This window comes from Panthera uncia, chromosome X, assembly GCF_023721935.1.
Source record: "Panthera uncia isolate 11264 chromosome X, Puncia_PCG_1.0, whole genome shotgun sequence".
Classification (NCBI taxonomy): Eukaryota; Metazoa; Chordata; class Mammalia; order Carnivora; family Felidae; genus Panthera; species Panthera uncia.
In genome coordinates, this window is record NC_064817.1 from 83,042,868 (window position 1) to 83,067,183 (window position 24,316).

Here is a 24,316-nt window from a genome sequence, read left to right on the forward strand (position 1 = left end):
TTTCTTGTAAGGCTGATTTAATGGTTGACAAACTTGTTTTGTTTTTACTTATCTAAGAAACTCTTAATCTCCCCTTCAATTCTGAATGATAACCTTGCTGGGTAGAGAATTCTTGCTTGGAAATTTTTTTTGCTTCCAGCACTTAAATATGTCATACCACTCCCTTCCAGCCTGCAAAGTTTCTGGTGAAAAATCTGCTCATAGACTTATGGGGCTTCCCCTGTATGTAGCAAGTTAGTTATTCTCTTGCCTCTTTTAAGATTCTCTCTTTAATTTTTACCATGTTAATTATAGTGGTTTTGTTTTTGTTTTTGGTGTGTATCTCTTTGTGTTTGTCTTATTTGGAACCCTCTGGGGTTCCTGGACCTTGTTCTTTCATTTGGAACATATTCCTCTCATTTTGCCTGATGTTCTGTATTCATTTCTCTGTATTATGCAAATCAGCTACCTTTCCCAGACTTGATGGAATGATCTTGTGTAGGAGATGTCCCATAGAGCTCAGCAGTGCTATCCCCCTGGCCGCCTCCACCAGGCTTGAGGGATGATGCCTGTGTGAGCTGGGCATTACTGCTTGCTTTGGTGGGGCCACAGCTCTGGCATGGGGGTGGGCAGGGCCCTCAGTGGGGTGTACCATCTAGCACCAACAGGCTAGAGTAAGAGTTCTAAAATGTCACTGCCAGTACCAGCATTAGCAAGTTAGAGTGAGTTATCAAAAATGGCACTTGCCAGTGTCTCCATCCTCAGATAGAGTCCCAACAAGTTTCTGGCTCTCTGGCACACACTTAAAGCTGGTATTTTTACAATGGGTCGAGTGGTAAGTGAGTCTGTGCATTGAGCCCTTTGAGAGTGGGTTCTCTGTTCTCTATTTTAATGGTTTTCCTGAAACTAATCCCTGTTGGTTTTCAAAGCCAGGCACTTTGGGGGCTTGTCTTGCCTATGCAAGATCTAGGGGCTGGGGTGCCTGATGTGAAGCATAGACCCCTTGCTTCTTAGGGAAAAGTTCCATATTTTTGAGATTCCTCTCAATTGTGGATCACTGTATCTGGGGTGGGTTTTGTTTTGTTGTGTTTTGTTTTGTCTGTTTTTGATGAGACTATGTCTCTGTCTCACCCATTTTGATGCTACTCTTTTATCCTTTGTTGTGGGGGCTCTGTTTATTTAGTTTTCAGCTCTTTTTCGAAGGAAATTATTCCATATGTCATACAACTAATTTGTTGTGTCTATGGGAGGAGGTGAATTCAGGATCTTCCTATGCTACCATCTTGAATCCCCAATTTCATTTCTGATCCAAGTATGCATATTTTAGTCCTTAGTCCCTAAATGAGTCTGGGGCTTGCTTTCTCATATCTAGACTCAGGTACATATATGTTCAGTGAAACAAGAAAGGCTTACTACTACTTTATCAGACTCCACCCTTCTTAAAAGGCAGTAGTGGTTATAAACAGCAGTTTTCCCCCTAATATGAAATAACACTGTATGGATTGGTATTATCTGCATGGTATAGGTGATTAAACAAGTTTAAAGATTTAATCAATCACCTGTCCAGGACTATTCATTTAGTAAGTGACAAAGTCATATTTTGAATCTAGGTCCATTTGAATACAAATCCTGTACACTTTTTACAAACAAGACACAATTCAAAAAAGAAATGGGAAAAGATGCATTTTAAGATACTCTAAGGTTGAAAATAGGAAGTGCTTTGAAAATTCATACATCTGAATCCATTTGCAATAGTAGCTTTGTCATTGGGTTATTGCAATAGTAGCTTTGTCATTGTAATCCAAAGGTACTATTTAAGAACGTAGGGAAACATAAGTGAAAAGTTTCAGTAATTTGAAAATTCTGCCTGATAGATAAGTGGGACATTTATTATGGATAATTAAATTATCATTAAAAATGTTATTTATAGTTGTACCTGAAAAATATTTATTAATCCTCCCTCCCTTTTTCACCATATTTTTTTTTAATTTTTTTTTCAACGTTTTTTATTTATTTTTGGGACAGAGAGAGACAGAGCATGAACGGGGGAGGGGCAGAGAGAGAGGGAGACACAGAATCGGAAACAGGCTCCAGGCTCCGGGCTCCGAGCCATCAGCCCAGAGCCTGACGCGGGGCTTGAACTCACAGATTGCGAGATCGTGACCTGGCTGAAGTCGGACGCTTAACCGACTGCGCCATCCAGGCGCCCCCATATTTTTTTAAAATATTTTTTCTAACATGCTTTTTATATTGCAGAGACAACTAAAGGCAGATGCTAAAAAAGCTATTGGAAGGCTTCAACTGCGTACACTGAAACAAGGAGACAAGGTACATCTATGACTTTTAAATCCTGTTTGTTTTAAAGCAATGCTACCAAGTTATTGTTAAAACAAAATGTTCTTCCGAAGTATGCTTTTCATTGGAATTTATAAATCTTATTGACTTTTTTTATTTATTTGATCCTGGAAGTAGGCTGAATAATGACCAGTGGCTTCCATAGATATCTAGGTTTTAATCCTTGGAACCTGTAAATATTACCTAATATGGCAGAAAGGACTTTGCAGATAAAATTAAGTTAAGGATCTTGAGATGAGGAGATTATCCTGGATTATCCAGGTAGCTCCTAAACATAATCACAGTGTTGTTATAAGAGGAAGAAAAAGGGAGATTGGACTGCAGTACAGTAGAATATGTGACCAAGGAAGCAAGAAGGTTATAGTGATGCCAGAAAGGGGTCATGAGCCAAGGAATATAGCCAGCTTCTAGAAGGTAGAAAAGGTGAGGAAATGGATTATCCCCATGAAGCCTCCAGAAGGTACATGGCACTGCCAAAACATTGACTTTTAGGCTTCTGATTTCCAGAACAATAAAAAAATAAATTTGTGTTATTTTAAGACACTAAGTTATGATAATTTTTTATAGCAAAACAGGGAACTAATACAATTCCTCAGTGCAACTTTACTTGAACAGTTTTAGATTTAGGACAGTTAAAACTGCCATTGGTGTGTAAAACATATCAAAAATACCTATAAAAATAGCTATAGAGCTTATTGAAATAATAATTACCATTTATAATAGCACTCAGACCATTAAGTACTTAGGTATAAATCTTGCAAAATACATACACGATCTATATGCTGAAAACTGCAAAACACCAATGAAAGAAATCAAAGGACCAAAAGAATGGAGAGATATGCCATATTCATGGATCAGAAGACTCACTGTTGTTAAGATGTCAAATCCCCCCAAACTAATCTATAGATTCAGTGCACTTCCATTCAGAATCCTAGTGGGATCATTTGTATTTATTGACAAGTTGGTGCTAAGTTTATATGGAAAAGCAAAAGAACTAGAATAACCAAAACAGTCGTTATAATGAAGAACAAATTTGGATGACTCACATTTCCCTAATTTTCAGAATTATTTTGAAGATACAATAGACAATATAGTGTGGTATTGGAGAGAGGCTAGACCTTTAGATCAAGGGAATAGAAGAGAGTCCAGGAGCAGACCCACGTGTATATGGTCAGTTGATTTTCAACAAAGGTACAAAGGCACTTCAATGAAGCAAGGGTAGTCAATTGTTGGCTCTCCATATGCAATGATTAGGTATCTTTATGCAAAAACCATGAACCTCAATTCATACTTCATACTGTCTGTAAAATTTAAGTCAAAATGGATCACAGACCTAAATATAAAACCTAGAACCATGAAATTCTTAGAAGAAAACTTTGGAGAAAAATATCTTCAAGACTTGGGCTAGGCACAGATTACTTAGATAAGACAGCAAAAACAAATCCATTAAAGAAAAGAAAGAAATCTAATTTTGTCAAAATAAAGAACCTTTGTTCTTTGACATTGTTACGAGAATGAACATACAAATCACAGACTGGGACAAAATATTTGCAAATTACATGGCTGATAAGGGACTATATCTAGAATATATAAAGAACTCTCAAATGTCAGTAGTAAGAAAACAAACAGCATACTGAAAAATGGTGAAACAGACATTTACCAGAGAAAATATATGGATGGCAAAAAAGCACATGAAAAGATGCTCAATATCATTAGTCATTAGGCAAATGTGAGTTAAAATCATAATGAGATACTACAACACATTCATTAAAATGGCAAAACTAGTACACCTGACAATAACCAAGCACTGGCCAGTTGTGGAACAACTGAACTCTTACGGATTTGCTGGTAAGAATACAATGTATAGCTAGTCTGGAAGACAATTTGGCAGTTCTTTATGAAGTAAAAAATAACCCTTTCTGAAGAACCCAGCAATCTCACTGCTAGATAGTTAACCTAGAGGGAAAAAAAAAAAAAAAAAAAAACATGTTCAAATAAAAACTTACACATAATTGTTCATGGCTGCTTTACTCATATTTACCAAAAACTGGAAAGAACCCAAATGTCCTTCAAATAGTAAATGGATAACTAAACTGTGGCACATCCATATCGTGGAATACTATTTAGCCGTAAAAAGTGTGTGTGTGTGTGTGTGTGTGTGTGTGTGTGTGGTGGGGGAGGACCCTATTGATATAATAACATGCATGAGTCTTAAATGTATTGTGTAAAGTGGAAGAAGCCAAATTAAAAGGCAGTATAATACACGATTCCATTTATATGGCACTCGAGAAAAGCAAAAAGTATAGGAACTGAAAAATCCATGTGGTTGCCAGACGGTGGGGGTGAGTGAAAGTAGGAGTTAATTACAAAGAGGTATAGAGGAATTTGTTGGGGTAATTGAAGTATCCTATATCTTGATTGTGGTGAAGATTAAGTGACGGCATATTTGTCCACACTTGCAAAACTCTATACTAAAAACTGTGAATTTTGCTGCATGTGAATTATACCTTAATTTTTCTGAAATTGGGAGCATAGCTTTAGAACTTGTACAAATGGCATTTGAATTCTAACACCAATTAACAGCACGCATTTGTTCAAATCACTGCTACCTGTTCCTCTTTGCACTGTTCCTCTTTTGGTTGACTCTATTTTCTTACCTTTTTTAAGTCTAAATTATTTTCAAATTTCAATTGTATAAGAGTGTTATCAATGATAGTCACAATGTTTTACATTAGATCCTCAGACCTTATTCGTATTATATCTGAAAGTTTATACACGTTTTACCATCTACTCCCTATTTCCCCCATCCTCCAGCTCCTGGCAACCACTTTTCTACTGTTTCTATAAGTTTGACCTTTTTTAGATTCCAATTAAGTCTAAATAATTTTAAATCACTTTTTGAAAGAATCTATGCAATTTAAATACATATATATTGTGATCTTGCTCTGTAGTTTAATGTATTTTTTCTTATCCATCAGAGTAACAATAACTATTTGCTCATAGGAAATTGGCCCTGATGGAGATAGTTGTGCTGTGTGTATTGAACTATATAAACCAAATGATTTGGTGCGCATCTTAACCTGCAAGTAAGTTTGATTTTCTTTTATATCCTCAGTAAAAATATCTGGTTTATTGAAATGATTATAATGGGGGAAACTATTTTGAATGTTTCCAAATTGAGGCATTTGGTTTATTTTCATTTTTTATTCATTTTCATTTTATTTTCATTTTTTTAAATTTTATTTTTTATTTTTTAAAATTTACATCCAAATTAGTTAGCATATAGTGAAACAATGATTTCAGGAGTAGATTCCTTAATGCCCCTTACCCATTTAGCCCATCCCCCTTCCCACAACCCCTCCAGTAACCCTCAGTTTGTTTTCCTTATTTATGAGTCTCTTCTGTTTTGTCCCCTTCCCTGTTTTTATATTATTTTTGTTTCCCTTCCCTTATGTTCATCTGTTTTGTCTCTTAAAGTCCTCATATGAGTGAAGTCATATGATTTTTGTCTTTCTCTGACTGACTTATCTCTGGAAAACAGTATGGAGGTTCCTCAAAAAACTAAAAATAGAACTACACTACGACCCAGCAATTGCACTACTAGGCATTTATCCACAGGATACAGGTGTGCTGTTTCAAAGGGACACATGCACCCCCATGTTTATAGCAGCACTATCAACAATAGCCAAAGTATGGAAAGAGCATTTATTTTCATTTAAATATAGGTGAATGCTTTATATTTTAATATCATTGAAATAGGTATAAGGCTAATTATATAAAGTTTCAACAATCTGATATAATTTAGAAACCAGTTCCATATAAAACTAAGAACCTAGCCAGCACCATAACCATAGTGTGTGTGTGTGTGTGTGTGTGTGTGTGTGTGTGTGTGTGTATTTTACTGGATTATTTAATTTAAAATCATTTTAATAGTCCTGTTGAAGGAAAAAAATTCATCTCAATGGGCACCTGTTTGGAAGTCTTCATTGTTTAGTTTTTCATTATCCCTCTCCTGGAAGCTGTTCTTAACACTCTTTCTTTTAGCTATTAAATGGTGATGTTCTTAGAACTTAACACATGGCCTAAAGTATCAGCATTATCTTGTGCTCTGTACTATACTATACTTTATTATTGAGAATGACTGTGCCATTTTTATAGTTAAGGAATGACAAGACAATAGCGATCTGAAATACTGAATAAGTCTTAGGTCAGGTAATGTCTTAGCCAGTTTTGAAGTAGTAAGTATTGAAAATAGTGGGTTTTTTTGAAACTAAGGTAATGAGGCTTTTATATTTAAAACTTCTATATTATGAAATTTCCAAGTTTTGTTTCTGTGGCTCCTTTATAGTTTTTAATGCTGTAATAGTGTGTTTAAAAGAAAAAAGTCATCTGTTAGAAAAACTAAATAAAAATATAGGGTAACCTGTTAGTATATTAGGCCAAGTGTTGTTGCTATTTCACAACTGATAACCACATTATGTGTCTTTTTTCTTTCACTAGCCATATTTTCCATAAGACATGTGTTGACCCTTGGCTGTTAGAACACAGAACTTGCCCCATGTGCAAATGTGACATACTCAAAGCTTTGGGAATTGAGGTAAATATTGCTGAACTATTTAAGTATTTAACTATTTAGGTGAAGGAACTTAAGTTATTTATGTACCTGGGCCTTCAGGAAAACAACATGCCTAATTTTTACCTCTGTACCTTGCTAGACTTGTGATTTATACCAAAATTTGGACCTATTTACATCATATTGACAGTGAGGTGCCATTTTGGACCACCTCCATTTTTCTTCTTCTTCCCTCTTATTATTTGGTCAGAATTTTAAGTGATGGCTTGTGATACCGGTTGCATTTTTTTCTCTTATTATTGCACAGCCACCAAACTTGTAGTTAAATGAGCATCTATGTTTCTTGACTTTAGGAGATACATAGATGATACCGATTCTGAGTTCCCCTGGGGGACAGCATGAGATGTTGTTGTTGTTATTTATGAATAGTTTTAGATTTACAGAAAAGTTGCAAAGACGATGCAGAGGGTTCCCAGATACCTCTCACCAGTTTTTACTATTGTTAACATTTTGCATTACTGTGGTACATATGTCAAAAGTGAGAAACTGACATTGAGTCATTACTATTAACTAAACATCAGATTTTGAGTTTTGCCAGCAAACTGCCTTTTGAAACTGCTAGAGGTGAACTTGACTCAGAGTAGTTTTCTGGGTTTTTTTGTTTGGAGTACCTACCTTGTACCAGCCATTATATAATGAAGTGTTGGGATCACCCAAATGAACATCAGATGTGAAGGCAATCTGCCTATAACTTCTTTCACCCCATTTTGAACCCAGTTACTCCAACTGCTCTGTCTGGGGCCAGCAAGAGATTTTTGTGATCATCAAAAGGGATTATAGGCTTAAAAGGTTAAGAAGCATTGCTCTAATAAGTCACTTATGAAGAAACTTTGTAATGATATGTCAGGGAAAAGCATGTACTCTGAGCATCTTTTAATTAGTTCAAATGCTTTCCAAAGGCGGATGTTGAAGATGGATCGGTGTCTTTACAAGTCCCTGTATCCAATGAAATATCAAATAGTGCCTCTCCTCATGAAGAGGATAATCGCAGTGAGACTGCATCGTCTGGATATGCTTCTGTTCAGGGAGCAGATGAGCCACCTTTGGAAGAACATGTGCAGTCAGCAAGTAAGCACCATGCTGAGGGGCAAGGAGGGCCCCACAAATGATCCATTGAGGATCATATTCCTGGCAGAGTGCTCCTGCTTTTTAGTGTTTGTTCCTTTCATTCATTAAATACATTCCAGGTTTTTTCTAGTAACAATGATGCAGTACAGGGCACACCCCTACTTTAACTCAATATGCACATATTCAAATGTCTCTGAAACAGATGAAATGCATCAGGATTATTCACAGAATAAAAATATTTTTTTATTGGATAGCTTCTCTCTGATGGATTTAAGTATTGGCTATTAACTTACAGAGGCTGATGAGAAACTTCAAACTTTAGAAGCCATTGTTTATTTATTTTTTTTTAATTTTTTTTCAACGTTTTTTATTTATTTTTGGGACAGAGAGAGACAGAGCATGAACGGGGAGGGGCAGAGAGAGAGGGAGACACAGAATCGGAGACAGGCTCCAGGCTCCGAGCCATCAGCCCAGAGCCCGACGCGGGGCTCGAACTCACGGACCGCGAGATCGTGACCTGGCTGAAGTCGGACACTCAACCGACTGCGCCACCCAGGCGCCCCTAGGAGCCATTGTTTATTGTGGAGCAATCAGAAACTAAGGTAGAGGGGTCCTGAGATGATAAAATAGAATTCAGTTTACAAAAGCTTGATTTCGCAGGAACCCATCTTTTGCACAGATTAGAAACTGTGTATAAGAATATGTGCTGCCACCTGTTGATTATTTACCATGAAATGAACAAACCATAGAAACTAAAATTGAATATATATTTTCAAAATTCATGTGAATCAATATTGTAACTTGGTAATGTCCTTCCAGTGGAGAAACTTTAGGGAATTTTGTTACTTTTTTCCCTTAGAAAGAGAAGACCCTCATACAAATTATTTTTTCTTTCTTTAACTGCTACCTTTTTCATGGTTTTTGTTGGTTTGATGGTTCTCAATCCTCATTTTGAAATAACCTAATCGTGGCATTAAAAGTAGAAGAAAACGAAATGTTAAGATGATTAATGAAAGTTTCAGCTTCCTATGACTTAAACCTTTATCCTCTGTAGGCTTATCAGTGCCATAGACATCATTCCTGAAGATGTCAAGAGCAGTACTATCACGCAAAATGTGCACTTTGTATTTCTTGTAATCTAATCTTAAGATATTTCTTGGAGTACAGAGTAGTCATAAGAACCTTAATAGTGGATTATTCTACCTATAATAGAGAATCATTGTCTATTTGCCCCAGGTGATTTTTTGTTTCCACAACTATGTGATAATAGAATTCAGTGATGATAAGGGAGAGTGTACAGGATAATTCAGTTTATTGTTAGGCTTGTTAAAAAGGTCCAGTCAACTTCTCTGTGTGCTCTGTTCTTCTTGTGAGGCAAGGTGGTAAGCAGAATGGTTTTTGCAGAGAATTTGACGAGCAAATGAAATGATGATCAACATTCCTTCCCCTGTATTCTTTATCTGGATAAATGGTAGTAACACCCAATCAGGTGCCTCAAACCAGAAACTAGGGAGACCCTAGATCCTTCCCTCTCCTCTTTCTTATTGATTCAATATCCCTTTTCTGTAATCCATCTCCTAATTTCCAACCTTAATTCCACAGTCATAGTTTGAGCCACTGTTTTCTCTCTGCCCATTCCTTTCACTCTTCTTCCTCCCAAGAAATTGGGGAACCCAGTCTAACTCCTGGTCCTCCTTTAAAACTTACCCCCCTTTGAAAAGCCTCCTTTGGCTCACCTGTGTGGCCCTACTGTCTGCTTTCACAGAATTTCTGGAATTGCATTTATTGTACTGAATTGTATTAAAACTTTTAAAACATTTGGATAGGGACAGTGTCTTATTAGTCACTGTCATATACCCAGCACCTAGAACAGCCTGGCACACAGTAGATACTCAAATGTTGAATGAATGACCAGATAGAATAGATTTAATTTTATCTATGATTATGTATTACTAGTGTGGGTATCTTGCCTATCAGCCACTGATTAATGTGGTGATAGTGGTTTAAATAACTTTGCAAACATATAGTTGATTAGTTCATGTCCATTTGTTCCATCGTGGCACTAAGTTCTATTAGAGCACTGGTTTTAAAACTAAAGTATGCATCAAGTCACCTGGAGGGCTTATTAAAACAGATGGACCACCACCAGTTTCTGACTCAGTGGGTTTGGAATAGGGCCTGAGAAGTTTAGTTTCTGGTGATACTGAGGCTGCTGGTCCAGGGACCACACTTTGAGAACCACTAAATAAAGCCCTAGTTTTTAACCCTAACTGCACATTAAAATCATTCAGAGGTCACCTGGATGGCTCAGTTGGTCGAGCGTCCTGTTCTTGACTATGGCTCAGGTCATGATCTCACAATCCGTGGGTCTGAGACCCGCGTCGGGCTCTGTACTGTACAGACTGCTTGGGATTCTCTCTCTCCCTCTCTCTCTGCCCTTCCCCCACGTTCGTGCACTGTTTCTCTCTCTCTCACTCTCTCCTCTCTCTCTCAAAATAAATTAACTTAAATCAGTAGAGTTTTAAAAAAACTCACTCAGAGAAACTTTAAATATCACTGATGCCTGGACATTACACCAGAATGGTTAAATCAGAATCCATGAAGGGTGGGGCCCAAGCACAGGTTTTGTTTTTCAATTTTTAATTTAAATTTTGGCACAGTTTCAGGCTAAGTGTTTCAGAAATAGTACAAATAATACCCATATACCCTTTGCCCAACTTCTCCAGATGTTAACACCTTCTATAACCATATGTAATTGTTAACACCAGAAAATTAACTGATAAAATGTTATTAACTAAATGACAGACCTTACTCAAATTTCACCCATTGACCCACTAATGTCCTTTTTCTGTCTCAGGATCCCACATTGCATTTCCCCTTTACTCTTTTTCCCCCAGACTTATTGATATATATTTGACACATAACATTGTGTAAGTTTAAGGTATACAGCATGATTTGACACACCTATATATTGCAAAACAATTACCACAGTAAGGTTGGTTAGCAAATCCACCTCACATAATTACAAATTTGTGTGTGTTTTTGGTGACAATATTTAAGATCTACTCTCTTAGCAACTTTCAGGTATATCCAATAATTCCACTACTGGGTATTTACCCAAAGAAAACAAAAACAGTAATTCAAAAAGATATGTGCACCCTTACATTTATTGCAGCATTATTTACAATAGCCAGGATATAGAAGCAACCTAAGTGTCCACTAATAGACAAATGGATAAGGAAGATATGGTATATATAATAAAATAGAATATTACACAGCTATAAAAAAGGATGAGATGATGCCATTTGTGACAAGGATGGACCAAAAGGATATTATGCTAAATGAAGTAAGTCAGACCAAGAAAGGCAAATACCATATTATTTCACTCATGTGGAATCTACAAAAACAAATGAATAAGCAAACAAAAAGCAGAATCAGACCTGTAAATACAGAAAACAGAGTGATGGTTGCCATAGGGAAGAAACCAGGGGGATGGGCAAAATGGATGAAAGAGAGTGTGAGATCCAGGCTTCCAGTTATGGAATGAATATGTCATGGGAATAAAGGGCACAGTATAAGGACATAGTCAATGATGTTGTAATAACATTGTATGGTGACAGATGGTAGCTACATGTAAGGTTAAAATAGCATGATATATAAACTTTTAGAAGTATGTAATACAGTATTGCTAACTGTAGATATGATGCCATATATTAGATCTCCAGAACTTATTCATCTTATAGCTGAGCATTTGTGCCCTTTGGTCAACACTTCCCCATCTCCTCTGCTCCTAGCCCCTGGCAACCACCATTCTACTCTCTGTTTCTGAGTTTTTAAGACTCCACAGATAAATGACATTATGCAGTATTTGTTTTTCTGTGTCTTACTTCATTTAGCATAAATGCCTTCAAGGTCCATCCTTCTTTCTCTTGGCTGAATAATATTCCTGTGTGTGTGTGTGTGTGTGTGTGTGTGTGTGTATCACATTTTCTTTATCCATTCATCTGTCAACTGATACTTAGGATATTTCCATATCTTGGTTATTTTGAATAATGCTGCAGTGAACATGGGGGTACAGGTATCTCTTCAAGATTGTGATTTCATTTCCTTTGGATATATACCCCAAACTGGAATTGCTGGATCATATGGTACTTATACTTTTAATTTTTTGAGGAACCTCCATGCTGTTTTCATAGTGGCTGTGCCAGTTTACATTCCCACCAGCAGTGCACTGGGATCCCTTTCTCCACATCCTTACCAGCACTTATCTCTTATCTTTTTGATAGTAACTATTCTAACAAGTATGAGGTGATTAGTGTTTTTGATTTGCATTTCCCTGATGATTACTGATAATGATCATCTTTTCATGTACCTGTTGGCCATTTGTACATATTCTTTGAGAATAGATCTATTCAGGGACTCCAGTGTGGCTCAGTTGGTTAAACATTCAACTTTGGCTTAGGTCATGATGTCATGGTTCATGAGATTGAGCCCCACATTGGGCTCTGTACTAACAGCACAGAGCCCACTTCGGGTCCTCTGCCCCTTGCTCGCTGGTGTTCTCTCTCTCTCTCTTTCTCAAATAAACCTTAAAAAAAAGAAAATATGTCTATTCAGTTTCTATTTTCAGTGCCTATTTTAATTGGATTATTTGGGGGTTGTTTGTTGCTACATTGTATGAGTTTCTTATATATTTTAGATATTAATCCTTGATATGTAAATATATGCAAATATATGCAAATATATAAATACGATATTATATATCGTTTCCCATTCTGTAAGTTGCCTCTGCACTGTATTGTTTCTTTTGCTGTGCAGGAGCTTTTTAGTTTGATGTAGTTCCCCTTGTTGATTTGTGCTTTGGTGTCCTATACAAAAAATCATTGCCAGGACCAGTGTCAAAGAGCTTTTCCCATATGTTTTCTTCTAGGGATTTTATGGTTTCAGATCTCATGTTTAAGTCCTTAATCCATTTAGAGTTCATTTTTGTGAGTGGTGTAAGATAGGGGTCCATTTTCATTCTACCATATGTGAATATCCAGTTTACCCAACACCACTTACTGGCTTTTCCCCATTGAGTGTTTTTGGCTCCCTTGTCAAATATTAGGTGACTACATGTGCATGGGTTTATTTCTGGGCCCTCAATTCTATTCCATTGGTCTATGTGTCTGTTTTTATGCCAGTATACTATTTTGGTTACTATACCTTTGTAGTATAGTTTGAAATCAGGAAGTGTGATGCCTCCAACTTTGTTCTTCTTTCTCAGGATTGCTTTGGCTATCCAGGGTCTTTGCAGTTCCATATACATTTTAGGATTGTTATTTCTGTGAAAAATGTCATTGGAATTTTGATAGGAATTGCATTGAATTTATAGATGGATTTGGGTATATGGACATTTTAACAATATTCTTCTAATTCATGAACCTAGGATATCTTTCCATTTGTTTGTATTTTCTTCAATATCTTTCATCAAAGTTTTCAGTATAGATTTTTTACCTCCTTGGTAAACCTATTCCTAAGCATTTTATTGTTTTTGATGCTATTATAAATGGAATTGTTTTATTTCTCTTTCAAATATTTCATTGTTAGTGTATAGAAATGTGACTGGTTATTGTATGTTGATTTTGTATCCTGCAGCTTTACTGAATTCATTTATTAGTTCTACTAATCTTTTGGTGGAGTCTTAATCATTTTCTCTATATAAGGTCATGTCATGTGGATATAATTTTACTTCTTCCTTTCTGATTTTGAGGCCCTTTCTTTTCTTGACTAATTGCTCTGGCTACAATTTCTAGTACTATGTTGAATAGAAGTGGTAGAAGTAGGTACCCTTGTCTTGTTTCTGATTTTAGAGAAAAGGGTTTTGTTTTTAGCTTTTCACTGTTGAGGATGTTAGGTATGAGTTTGTCACAAATGGCCTTTATTATGTTTGGATATGTTCCTTTTCTACCCAATTTGTTGAGTGGTCCACATTGCGTTTAATGGTCGTATCTTCATCTCCAATCTGTGGTTGTTCCTTAGTCTCAGTCATATATGATGTTAACACTTTGAAAATTACTGGTCAGTTATTTTGTAGAATGTCTCTCACTTTGAACCTGTCTGCTATTTCTCAATGATTAAATTCATTGTTCACTGTTTCTGGCAAGAATACCAGAGAAATAATATTGTGCTCTTCTCTGCTTCATATAATGAGGCACATGATGTTCATATCTTATTACTGATGGTTTTTAATGTTGCTTACTTGGTTAAGATAGTGAGTGTCTGCCAAGCTTCTTTTAAAGTTACTATTTTTCCCTTTGTAATTATTATCTTACAGGGAGACACTTAGAGACTATGCAAATGTTCTGTTTCTCATCATGCTTTTTACCCACTAATTTTAGCAATTGATGCTTCTTCCTTGCAATAATTATTACTGAAATGTGTGCCAAATGGTAATTTTCTATTTCCATCCTTCTTTCTACATTAATTAAGCTTCTATTTTAAGGAACAGTTATCCTTTATCTATTTATTTATTCAATTCATTTATAATAGTATGGACTCATAGATATTTCTTTTATTCTGTAAAATTATTCTCATGAATTATTAATTGCTTAGATTCTCCTAGATTTGGTCATCGGGAACTCTCTCAAGGTGGTTCCTGTGTTCTTTCAACATGCCTCATTTTTTTTTTTTTTTTTTTTGAGCACTTCCTTACTTTTCTGGTACCACAGGATGTTCTAGGCCAGGGATTGGCAAACTTTTTCTGTAAAGAGTCAGATAGTAAATATTTTAGGCTTTGAAAGCCATGAGTCTCTGCTGTATTTGGCACAGTGAAGAGGGGGGTGTTTGACTTACAACCTTTTAAGAATGTGAAAACCATTCTTAGCTATTGGTTTGACTTGCAGGCTATAGTTTGCTGATCCCTAAGCTACAAGGGGTTAATCTTGTGCTCTCCTTGCCCTAGCCCTAGAATCAGCCACTTCTTTGGGGGGTGGGTGGCTTTTTTTGGAAAATAGTACTTCAGAACCAAGATCTGGGCACTAGGTATGCTCATTGCTGTGGGGGTATCGTCTACATATCTATCTATCTGAAAAACAGTGAACTTAATACTGATACACCTGATTCTAGTCAAATACCACAGAGTTTATTCTAGCCTTCCCCTTTCCTTGTTTGTAACTCAACATTTCACTAACTAGTGTAGTCCTTTTTATTTTTAGCCTTACAGGATATAGTCAAAATACTGCTTTCCAAAGTTACTTAGGTTAGTTCTTTTCTTCCCCACTGTTTTCAGGATGTTTATATATTTCCTCTTTATATAATTATGCTCATCTGTTACTGTTTGTACTCCATTTGAAGAACTCTCTCTACCTTCCTGTTTGTTTTAAGTCTATTTATGCATATGAAAAGGTATAGGTAATTTTTTTAAGCACCCAGGTGATTGAAATGTGAAGCTGTGTTTAAGGATGGAAAAGCAGAAGACAGAACTTTTGCTCTTAAGGAGGCTATTAATCTAGGTAGAAGTAAGCACACATGTGAATTTAAAAATAAAAGAGTAATTGTAAATCAATGTAATAATGTCATATGTGCCTTATGTAAGACATAGCCTAAATCATGTAACTATTAAAGGAACCAGGGAATGAGTATAATAATCAGAGTATGATAGCATTAGACAAGAAAAGCTTCTTAGACGTGAGTGTTGAATTTTGTCTTAAAGAAGAGAGGGGTGAAATCATCCTAAAATTGTCATTTTTTTTTAAAGATGAAAATCTACAGCTGGTAAACCATGAGGCAAGTTCCGTGGCAGTGGATGTTGTTCCTCATGTTGACAACCCAACTTTTGAAGAAGATGAAACTCCTGATCAAGAGACTGCAGTTCGAGAAATTAAATCCTAAAATCTGTGTCAATAGAAATCTTGAAACTTTAGTAATAACAACAGAACTGCCAATCAGGGCTTAGTTTACTATTAATGAACTGGATAAACTTAATTAAATAAGAAAGATACTGAAAGTGCTGAGATGACAAATATTATGCTATAGTTAAATTACTTAAAATATTTAATCTATTAACTTTTTTCCACAAACTCATAATGTTTTTCATAGGCAAATTTCCTCTCAATAGTGATAGCAACATTTTTAAACATTTAAAACTCTCTTCAAGTAGTCATGTTTTTCATTTACAACAATTTTGTTATAAAAACATGTTGCTTTTAAAATGTGGAGTAGCTGTGATCACTTTATTTTATGATAGTATCTTAATTAAAAATACTACTATTTTAGCTTGGGCTATATGTGTCAGGGTTTTTCTCCAGGTGCTTATATTGATCTGGAATTGTAATGTAAAAAGCAATGCAAACTTAGGCTAGTACTTCATGAAATGTCTTTTTAAGCTACATTAAGTTGATAGAACAAGATTAAAACAAAATATTCATTTTAACTATTTCTTGTTTTTAAAATTAAGGTAAATGTACTTCATTTGAGTGTGGAGCATAGTTTGTCAAAGAATATGGACTGGACTGGATTGATTGGTATATTAATGACACCAATTTGACACAAGTTTATAGACAAAAAGTTTCCTTATAAAAATGCTGTATAACTATTTCTCAAAGTTATGGGATTTTCAAAAGCAGAGTATATAAATTATCATACTATTTGAAAATGATAATGAGTAAGTCACACAAAAATTGGTAATTGATCCTTGTGTATGAATTAAGTCTGCAGAAATTAGTCTGCAGAAAATGTTTTCCAAACAATGTTGACTTTGAAAATTTAGTTTACATTTTACCTAAATGGGCTAATTACATTAGGTAAACTAAAATTCTGTCCATATAGCTGTAAATTTTGTGAATGCATTTTCTTGGAGTTTGAAAAAGAATTAGGTGGGGGGGGGGGAGAATTCCAGGTGCCTTAATATAAAGTTTGAAGCTTTCATCCACCAAAGTAAAATAGAGCTATTTAAAAATGCACTTTATTTGTATTCTGTGTGGCTTATCTTGGTTTTAAAGTTGTGTTTCCAGTGGAAATTCCAGCAGAATTTAGGCAAAAGCAGAAAAGACATGTATTTTTGTTTGCGAAATGTAGAATGGAAAAAACCATTGCATTCTTGTACACTTATTTGAAATTCTGTAAATATTCCCCGATTTGTATTGATTCTCTTTAAATATAAAATGTAAATAAAATATTCCAATAGAAGTTTGCATCTGCTGTTTAGTTCAGTTAGCCTATACTAACTTTTCATATATGCTTGGATTTGGGAGAGGAAAAAAATGGTTGATGTAAATGGTCATTGATATATTTGATGAATAAAAACTCAAACTTTAGTATGATATTTATTTACGTATTTCATTACAGAGAGGGGAATTGCTGACATTTTAATACAACTGAATGTACCATGAATTATTATTTTTTAATTTTTTTAATGTTTACTATTGAGAGAGAAACAGAGTGTGAATGGGGAAGGGGCAGAGAGCGAGGGAGACACACAATCTGAAGCAGGCTCCAGGCTCTGAGATGTCAGCACAGAGCCCAACACAGGGCTCAAACCCACAAACCATGAGATCATCACCTGAGCCAAAGTCAGACGCTCAACCGACTAAACCACTCAGGCACCCCCTGAGTTATTTTTCAATGTCAGCAAGGTAAATAACGAGGTTGATCACTGATAATATAAGGTTAGAAAAACACCTTGATGCCAGTCCATCTTTATACTACCCAAGACATAAAACCACTTTATTAAAGTTTTCTTTTCCTTCAGCCTTCTCTTTGGCAGTACGGTTGTTGGGATACTGTTAATGAGTTAACTCTTTTGTCAAACTTGTTAAGAATAAACAGATGTTTATTAATAAACAGGGACACCTCAGAATCCTGATTATCAAACCAATGCACACATATGTCTTGGCTACACATATGTCTTATGTGGCAATATGCCAGGTGTACATGTGTGTGATGCCCCATAATAAACAACCTCTTGATCTATATTCTTCTTGTTTTATGTGTGTGTGGGGGGGGTCCTTTTTAGGGAAAATTTATAATTTTTAAAATTTTCATCTTGGGACGCCTGGGTGGCTCAGTCGGTTAAGCGTCCGACTTCAGCTCAGGTCATGATCTTGCTGTCTGTGGGTTCGAGCCCCGCGTTGGGCTCTGTGCTGACAGCTCAGAGCCTGGAGCCTGCTTTGGATTCTGTATCTCCCTCTCTCTCTGCCCCTCCCCGACTCCTCTCTCACTCTCTCAAAGATAAATAAACATTAAAATAAAATTTTCATCTGTATTGAAGTATAATTAACACACCCAAAATTTGCCCATTATAAATGTATAATTCCACAATGTTTAGCTAATGTACAGAGTTGTGCAACTGTCATCACAATCCAGTTTTAGAACATTCCATCATCCCCAAAAAGTTCCCTCATACCCATTTGCAGTCAATTTCTGCTCCCATTCCCAGCCTCAGGCAGCCACCAATCTGCTTTCTATCTCTATAGATGTGCTTATTCTGGACATTTCATATAAATGGAACCATTCAATATGCGTGTGATCTTTTGTGACTGGCTTCTTCTACTTAGTATAATATTTTCAAGATTCATTCATGTTTGAAGCATGCATCAGCACCTCATTCCTTTTCATTGATGATATTCCATTTTTCCACATCTGGTTATCCATCAGTTAATGAACAGTTCCTACTTTTTGTCCATCATGGATGATGCTGCTATGAATTATGTACAGGTCTGTGTAGATGTATGTTTCAATTCTCTTCGGCATATGCGAAGGAGAGGAATTCCATGTCACTTGTGCATTTTCTTCCTATATTGGTAACAAAAAGATAGTTTGAGCAACAGACTTTATTACTCTCACATAATAATCAAAATATAAACTGATTAACAGTGGCAGGACATATATATGTATAGGGAGTCTCCAACTTTGGGAGGGATTTTCCAAGAGTTCATTTGTAAGTTTAGCAGGAGTCAGTTTGTATTATGTTACAAATAAGAACGTACATGGTTCCCAGGCATTTAAAGACTAGGTTGGAATGCTAGAAACATTCCTTCCCCACACCCCCGCCCATCTAGTTTTTGATCATTTACTAAGTAGTTTAATTAAGCTCTGTAACATCTGGAGAAATTTTATCACCCTAGGCTATAACAAATACTGAGGCTTTTACTTTACTCATTGCCTCTTCTGTTTGGAGTGAATTTTAAAAATATTTTTAAACATATATAAAATTTAAATATAAAATATTTTTAAACAAAATAAAATTTCGGGGTGCCTGGGTGGCTCAGTTGGTTAAGCGTCCAGCTCTTGGTTTCAGCTCATCATGATCTCACAGTTTCGTGAGTTCGAGCCCCACATTAGACTCCAAGCTGACAATTCAGAGTCTGCTTGGGATTCTCTGTCTCCCTCTGTCTCTGCCCCTCCCCAACTTGCACTATCTCTGTCTCTCTCTAAATAAATAAACTTAAAAAAAAAACAATACAAAATTTAGACTATGTATGTATGTAGGTGGGCACTTTGACCTCCAGAGATAAATGTTCACTGTCCTCTACCTTAGAGTTAATTTGGTGAAAAGATTGAAAAACACTACCCACTAGTTCTTTTTGTCTCCAAAAACATATCATGAATGTGAGATATTTGTGGACATACCTAGATTTTGATGGTTAGTAGCATATATAAATAGGGCTTAGCATGAATAGTGGCAATTTCACCTCCAACCCATACCCATTGTCAACCACTGCCTTAGAAAATTTTAATGGGCATGTCCTGAAATAAACTTTTTGAAAAAGCAATTCAGTCATCTAAAATTCTTTAACAGGACTTATTTTTAAAAGATGCCTATGTAGGTCTTAATGGAAACATTATTAATCACCCCCAATTTGTTGTAGAGTTTAATTTTCAAATATCTAATTTGCTTAAATCAATGCACCTAGAACTTTAATGTGCCTACAAATTACCTAGGGATCTTGTTAAAATGCACATTCTGATTCAGCAGGTCTAGGATGGGTTCTGAGATTCTAGTTTCTAGCAAGCTAGATGGTGATGCAGATGTTGCTGGTTCAGGGTCTGCATTTTGAGCAGCAAACGTTTAAATGGTTCTCCTCTCACAGTGCTCCACCTGTTTTGAAACTTTACTGCTTCCAAACCTGCTGCAGACTGTAAAGCATCAACTAAGCTTGTGAAATTCGTTTCAAATAAGAATCCAGAAGAATCTTTGCCAGCCTCAGCTCTTCAATGGCACAGGGTTTAGAATTGCTATTTGAGGTTTTCTTTTTTTTTTTTTTAATTTTTTTAATGTTTACTCATTTTTGAGAGACAGAGAGTGAATGGGGGAGGGGCAGAGAGAGAGGGAGACACAGAATATGAAGCAGGCTCCAGGTTCTGAGCTGTCAGCACAGAGCCTGACAGGGCTCGAACTCAAGGACTGTGAGATCATTACCTGGGCTAAAGTTGGACGCTTCAGCCACTGAGCCACCCGGGGACCCTACTATTTGTGGTTTTCTACTACCTTTTCACATAGATGTTTCAGGCTATGATTTAGAAGGCTGACTCAGCTGAAAAGATTGCTGGATAAATGAGGTATTATCTCTGCATGGTATAACATTATGTCCATAAATATGTGGCTTGGATAAATCAGAAAACAAGATTGGAAGCAGAAAGATGAGTTGGGATGCTATAACAGTGTAGCAGGAAAGTGATGTGAGGCCAATCTGAAGTGGTAATAGGGTGGAATGGACTTTTGAAAAAAAAGAGGTAGAGGGGAGGGTATGTGTGTGAGACAGTGAAGGTGGTGGGAGAAAGAAGTTGAAGATTATTCCAAGGTTCTTAGTTTGAACACCTTGGTAACAGTGGTGCTGTAAACTATGAGAACCTAGAATGATAAACAACTTTGTGCAGGGAAAATATTGGAGAATTTATTTTGGCTTTGGACATGTTGTATTTGATGTCCAAATACATATGGTTAATAGATTAACCATATGCAAAAGGTAGTATAGTGTCATAATTTGTAGTGAGAAAAATCTACATTCAAATCTCAACTCTGCTACTTAGCTATGTGATCTTAGGTTATTTAACTTCTCTGAGACTCCTGTTCTTCATCTATAAAGTAAGGATGTAAAAATATACAAGTTTTAAAATAAGGATTAAATCAATATATAGAGAGGAACCATCCACCTCTTTTTTTTATTTTAATGTTTTTTATTATTTTTTTGAGAGAGAGAGAGAGCAAGCATGAGCAGGGGAGGGGCAGAGAGAGAGGGAGACACAGAATCCAAAGCAGGCTCCAGACTAAGCTGTCAGCACGGAGCCTGATGTGGGGCTCAACCCCACGAGCTGTGAAATCATGACCTGAGCTGAAGTCCGATGCTCAACCAACTGAGCCACCCAGGCACCCCAGGAACCATCCACTTCTGGACAGCCCTTGTCACTACTGCAACCATTAAGGATGTTGGAAAAGAATGTGGTTTGATGAGGAAGAAAATTCAAAAGAGAAGGAAAGGTAAAAAGAACAAATCACATTTTTCTACATTTGCTACATTCACTGAGCTTTTATGAGGAAGATAAGAAATCATCTTCAGTAGTGTACATCCAAATTGGGATGGCTTTCCCCAAAGATACATTGCAGTTTGGGCTCTGGGATGATTGTGTCTTCCCATCTTCTCCAGGAAGCTGCCTTGGTACTTACTTACTGCGTTTTAGTAGAAGCTAATCCCAAATTGACCCTTTTCTCACCCCCAAGAAAAATCCCTGTTGTAGCACACACCTGCCTCCCTTGAGCTGGCCCACATCTGGGAAAGGTTAAACCAGAGACACTGCTCCAAGGCAGAGTTCTTTGGCTCCACGACTTGGCATCTGGGTGTGCCCCACCCCATTTTTGTTTTTAATTGAAATGGCCTTGAGGCTTTGTTTTCAAAACAGCATACCGAGAGCCCCGTGTTTTTTGTACATTTCCTCCCAACTCCTTTCTTTGTACAAACTTGTTTTTGCTTTTAGTGCACCCTTTAATTCTGATCGGCTCATTTATTGCAATAAATAAAAATGTCCCTCAAATAATTCCTCACTGCGATGCCATACAAATCACTGACCTCATTCACCTTAGTGTGTAAGGAGCTGCCAAGGTACAAAGAGGTGAAGGTTGCCCTGAAAGGGATTTTTTTTTCCTTAAAGAGTTTAATAAAGGGGGGAAATGTTTATAAATTGTTTAGATCCTGAAAAGGAAAGTTGGAGAAGACCTTTTTCTGTGGCTGATTACAATAGTTAAATAGATTGGGGTGGCAGTGGGGGAAGGGAGGGGCCCACGGCGTGAATAAAATCATGTGGCTTCTGGAGATTTTATATTCTTCCTGTATGGGTAGAAAGAGCTTAGTCTAAGGAAGATTTTAAATTAGACAAAGAATTCTATCAGATTCCATTTACTGTGTGACCTTGGATAAGTCACCTCACCCGTCTGCGCTTTTATTTTTGTGCAAAGTGAGGAATAATATCCACTTCGAAAGACTTCTGTGAGAATTACGTGAAATGATCTGTATATGAAATAGCTTTCAAAGAGCTAATTTAATATCAGTTGCCGCTATTGCTGCTTCCCAGAATGGGCCGTTCTTTACTCCAAAATTCCAGAAACTTTGTTTTCTATAGTTTAATACCCTCGGCTGTAAAATGATGAGAAGAAGCAACATAATTATACCTGGGGCTCATTTATTTGAACAATAACAACAAAAAAAAAACCGCTTTAAAGTTTAAGTAGGCAAAATACACTTAAGTGGTGGCGGGACGCGCTTTGAAAGCACCCGCACCCCGTCCTCACCCCCAGTGGATTGTGGGAATCGTAGTCCCCCACTCCCATTGTTTGGGTACAGAAAAGCGAATAGGAAACTACAACTCCCAAGAGGCAAAGAAGCGGGACTATTTCCCAGTCGGGCGGTAGAGCTGTAGGAGGGAATTGGCAATCTTGCTGCCTACGTGGGAGAGAAGGGAGGGTTGGGGGAAGTGTGGAAAACGTGAACCCAAGCCGTGGCTTGGCCTGAGGGAGATTTGGTGGGAGGAGAAGTAGAGGGAAATAGACAGGTGGAGGGTGAGGGGAGGAAGGTATCTGGGTCGCCGCTGCCGGGCGGCACAAAGTTCGCGATGTGGCTGAAGCCTGAGGAAGTGCTCCTGAAAAATGCACTGAAGCTGTGGCTGATGGAAAGGTCCAACGACTACTTCGTGCTTCAGCGGCGTCGGGGCTACGGCGAGGAAGGCGGAGGGGGTCTCACAGGTAAGCTGTGGCCACCCCCCACCCAACTCGGGGCCGTGTTCGCGGGTACTTAAAAGGCGGTGAGGAAAACAGTTATTCGTCGCCACCCGCCGCGCGATTCTCGGCCCCGGGCGAAGGGGCTCGGGTTCTTCTCCTGCCACCACCTTTCCGTCGCCGCCCCTGAGTCCCGAAAATACCTCACTCGACTGGCCGCTGCGCTTCGGGTGGGAGGGGGAATGGAAGGAGGGCTCCTTTCCGAGTCGGTGGAATAATCTGAGGCAGAGGAGGGGTTCTTTATGAGACAGAGTACCTGCCCCGTAGCTTCCCCCGCGGGAGAGCCTGACGACGAGTGTTAGACCTCGACAGGTAGCGTTCAGGCTGGTGACAGGGGCCAGTTCGGCAGTTGTGGACTTAACTTTTTTCACGAAGCCCCCTCTTGATAATCACCATCCTGGTGGGGGAGCAAGTAAGAGTCGGGGGGGGGGCAGGGAGGATGGTGAGGAGAAAGGGAGGAGCCCCAGTCACATCCTGAGGGAAAGGCTTCAAATGAGAGTTTCGGAAGTGGCGGGGGGTGGGGAGGTCGGACTTGCGGGGGAGGGCTCAGAATCGCGGAACCCTCCCAATTTAGCATCTCTTTCTCTGCCACCCAGTTTTCAGTCCCTGGGATCTTATTTCAGAGTAACCGTCGTCGTAATTCGTTTCCCTCTCGAGTGTGCGGCGGTGCCCCTTCTTTCAAAGCCACGATTGTAAGCCAACCTATGAAACCAGTGGAAGTTTTTAACTCTTGCCTCCGAATCCGTCCTGGCTTCAGTGATTTGATTTTGCAAATCCAGAACTGGCCCTGGGTCACGTGTTTAAAGCCTCCAGACAATTTGGAGACTTCTCGTCTGGGGCAGGGGCATTCAAACTTTTGGACACGGCTGGTAGGGGGACGCAGAGCTCTTTTTCGTGACCATTTGCAGTTTGGTATGGTGGCTTTGGAGTGGTGGACCAGACTTCCTTTAGGCAGCGTGATGTAGCGGGAAGAGGGGAGAGTAGGGAAATCTACATTTTAGCCCCATCCTCATCTCTTGTTGAATGGCATTCGA

The 24,316-nt window shown here is 37.7% G+C and overlaps 2 protein-coding genes across 5 annotated transcripts in view; both read left to right on the top strand.

The window, feature by feature from the left end:
• Positions 1 to 17,969, top strand: part of RNF128 (ring finger protein 128) — a 114,006-nt gene extending 96,037 nt beyond the window's left edge. For both annotated transcript variants that reach the window (XM_049644731.1, XM_049644730.1), the window contains exons 3-7: positions 2,236 to 2,307; positions 5,338 to 5,420; positions 6,835 to 6,931; positions 7,867 to 8,035; positions 15,774 to 17,969. In XM_049644731.1, the coding sequence (XP_049500688.1) occupies positions 2,236 to 2,307; positions 5,338 to 5,420; positions 6,835 to 6,931; positions 7,867 to 8,035; positions 15,774 to 15,907 (555 nt within the window). In that variant the 3' untranslated portion in view covers positions 15,908 to 17,969. The remainder of the gene's footprint in view (positions 1 to 2,235; positions 2,308 to 5,337; positions 5,421 to 6,834; positions 6,932 to 7,866; positions 8,036 to 15,773) is intronic.
• Positions 17,970 to 22,935: 4,966 nt separating this feature from the next.
• The window catches only part of TBC1D8B (TBC1 domain family member 8B), a 62,414-nt gene continuing 61,033 nt past the window's right edge, over positions 22,936 to 24,316 (top strand). For all 3 annotated transcript variants that reach the window (XM_049644719.1, XM_049644721.1, XM_049644722.1), the window contains exon 1: positions 22,936 to 23,249. In XM_049644719.1, the coding sequence (XP_049500676.1) occupies positions 23,120 to 23,249 (130 nt within the window). In that variant the 5' untranslated portion in view covers positions 22,936 to 23,119. The remainder of the gene's footprint in view (positions 23,250 to 24,316) is intronic.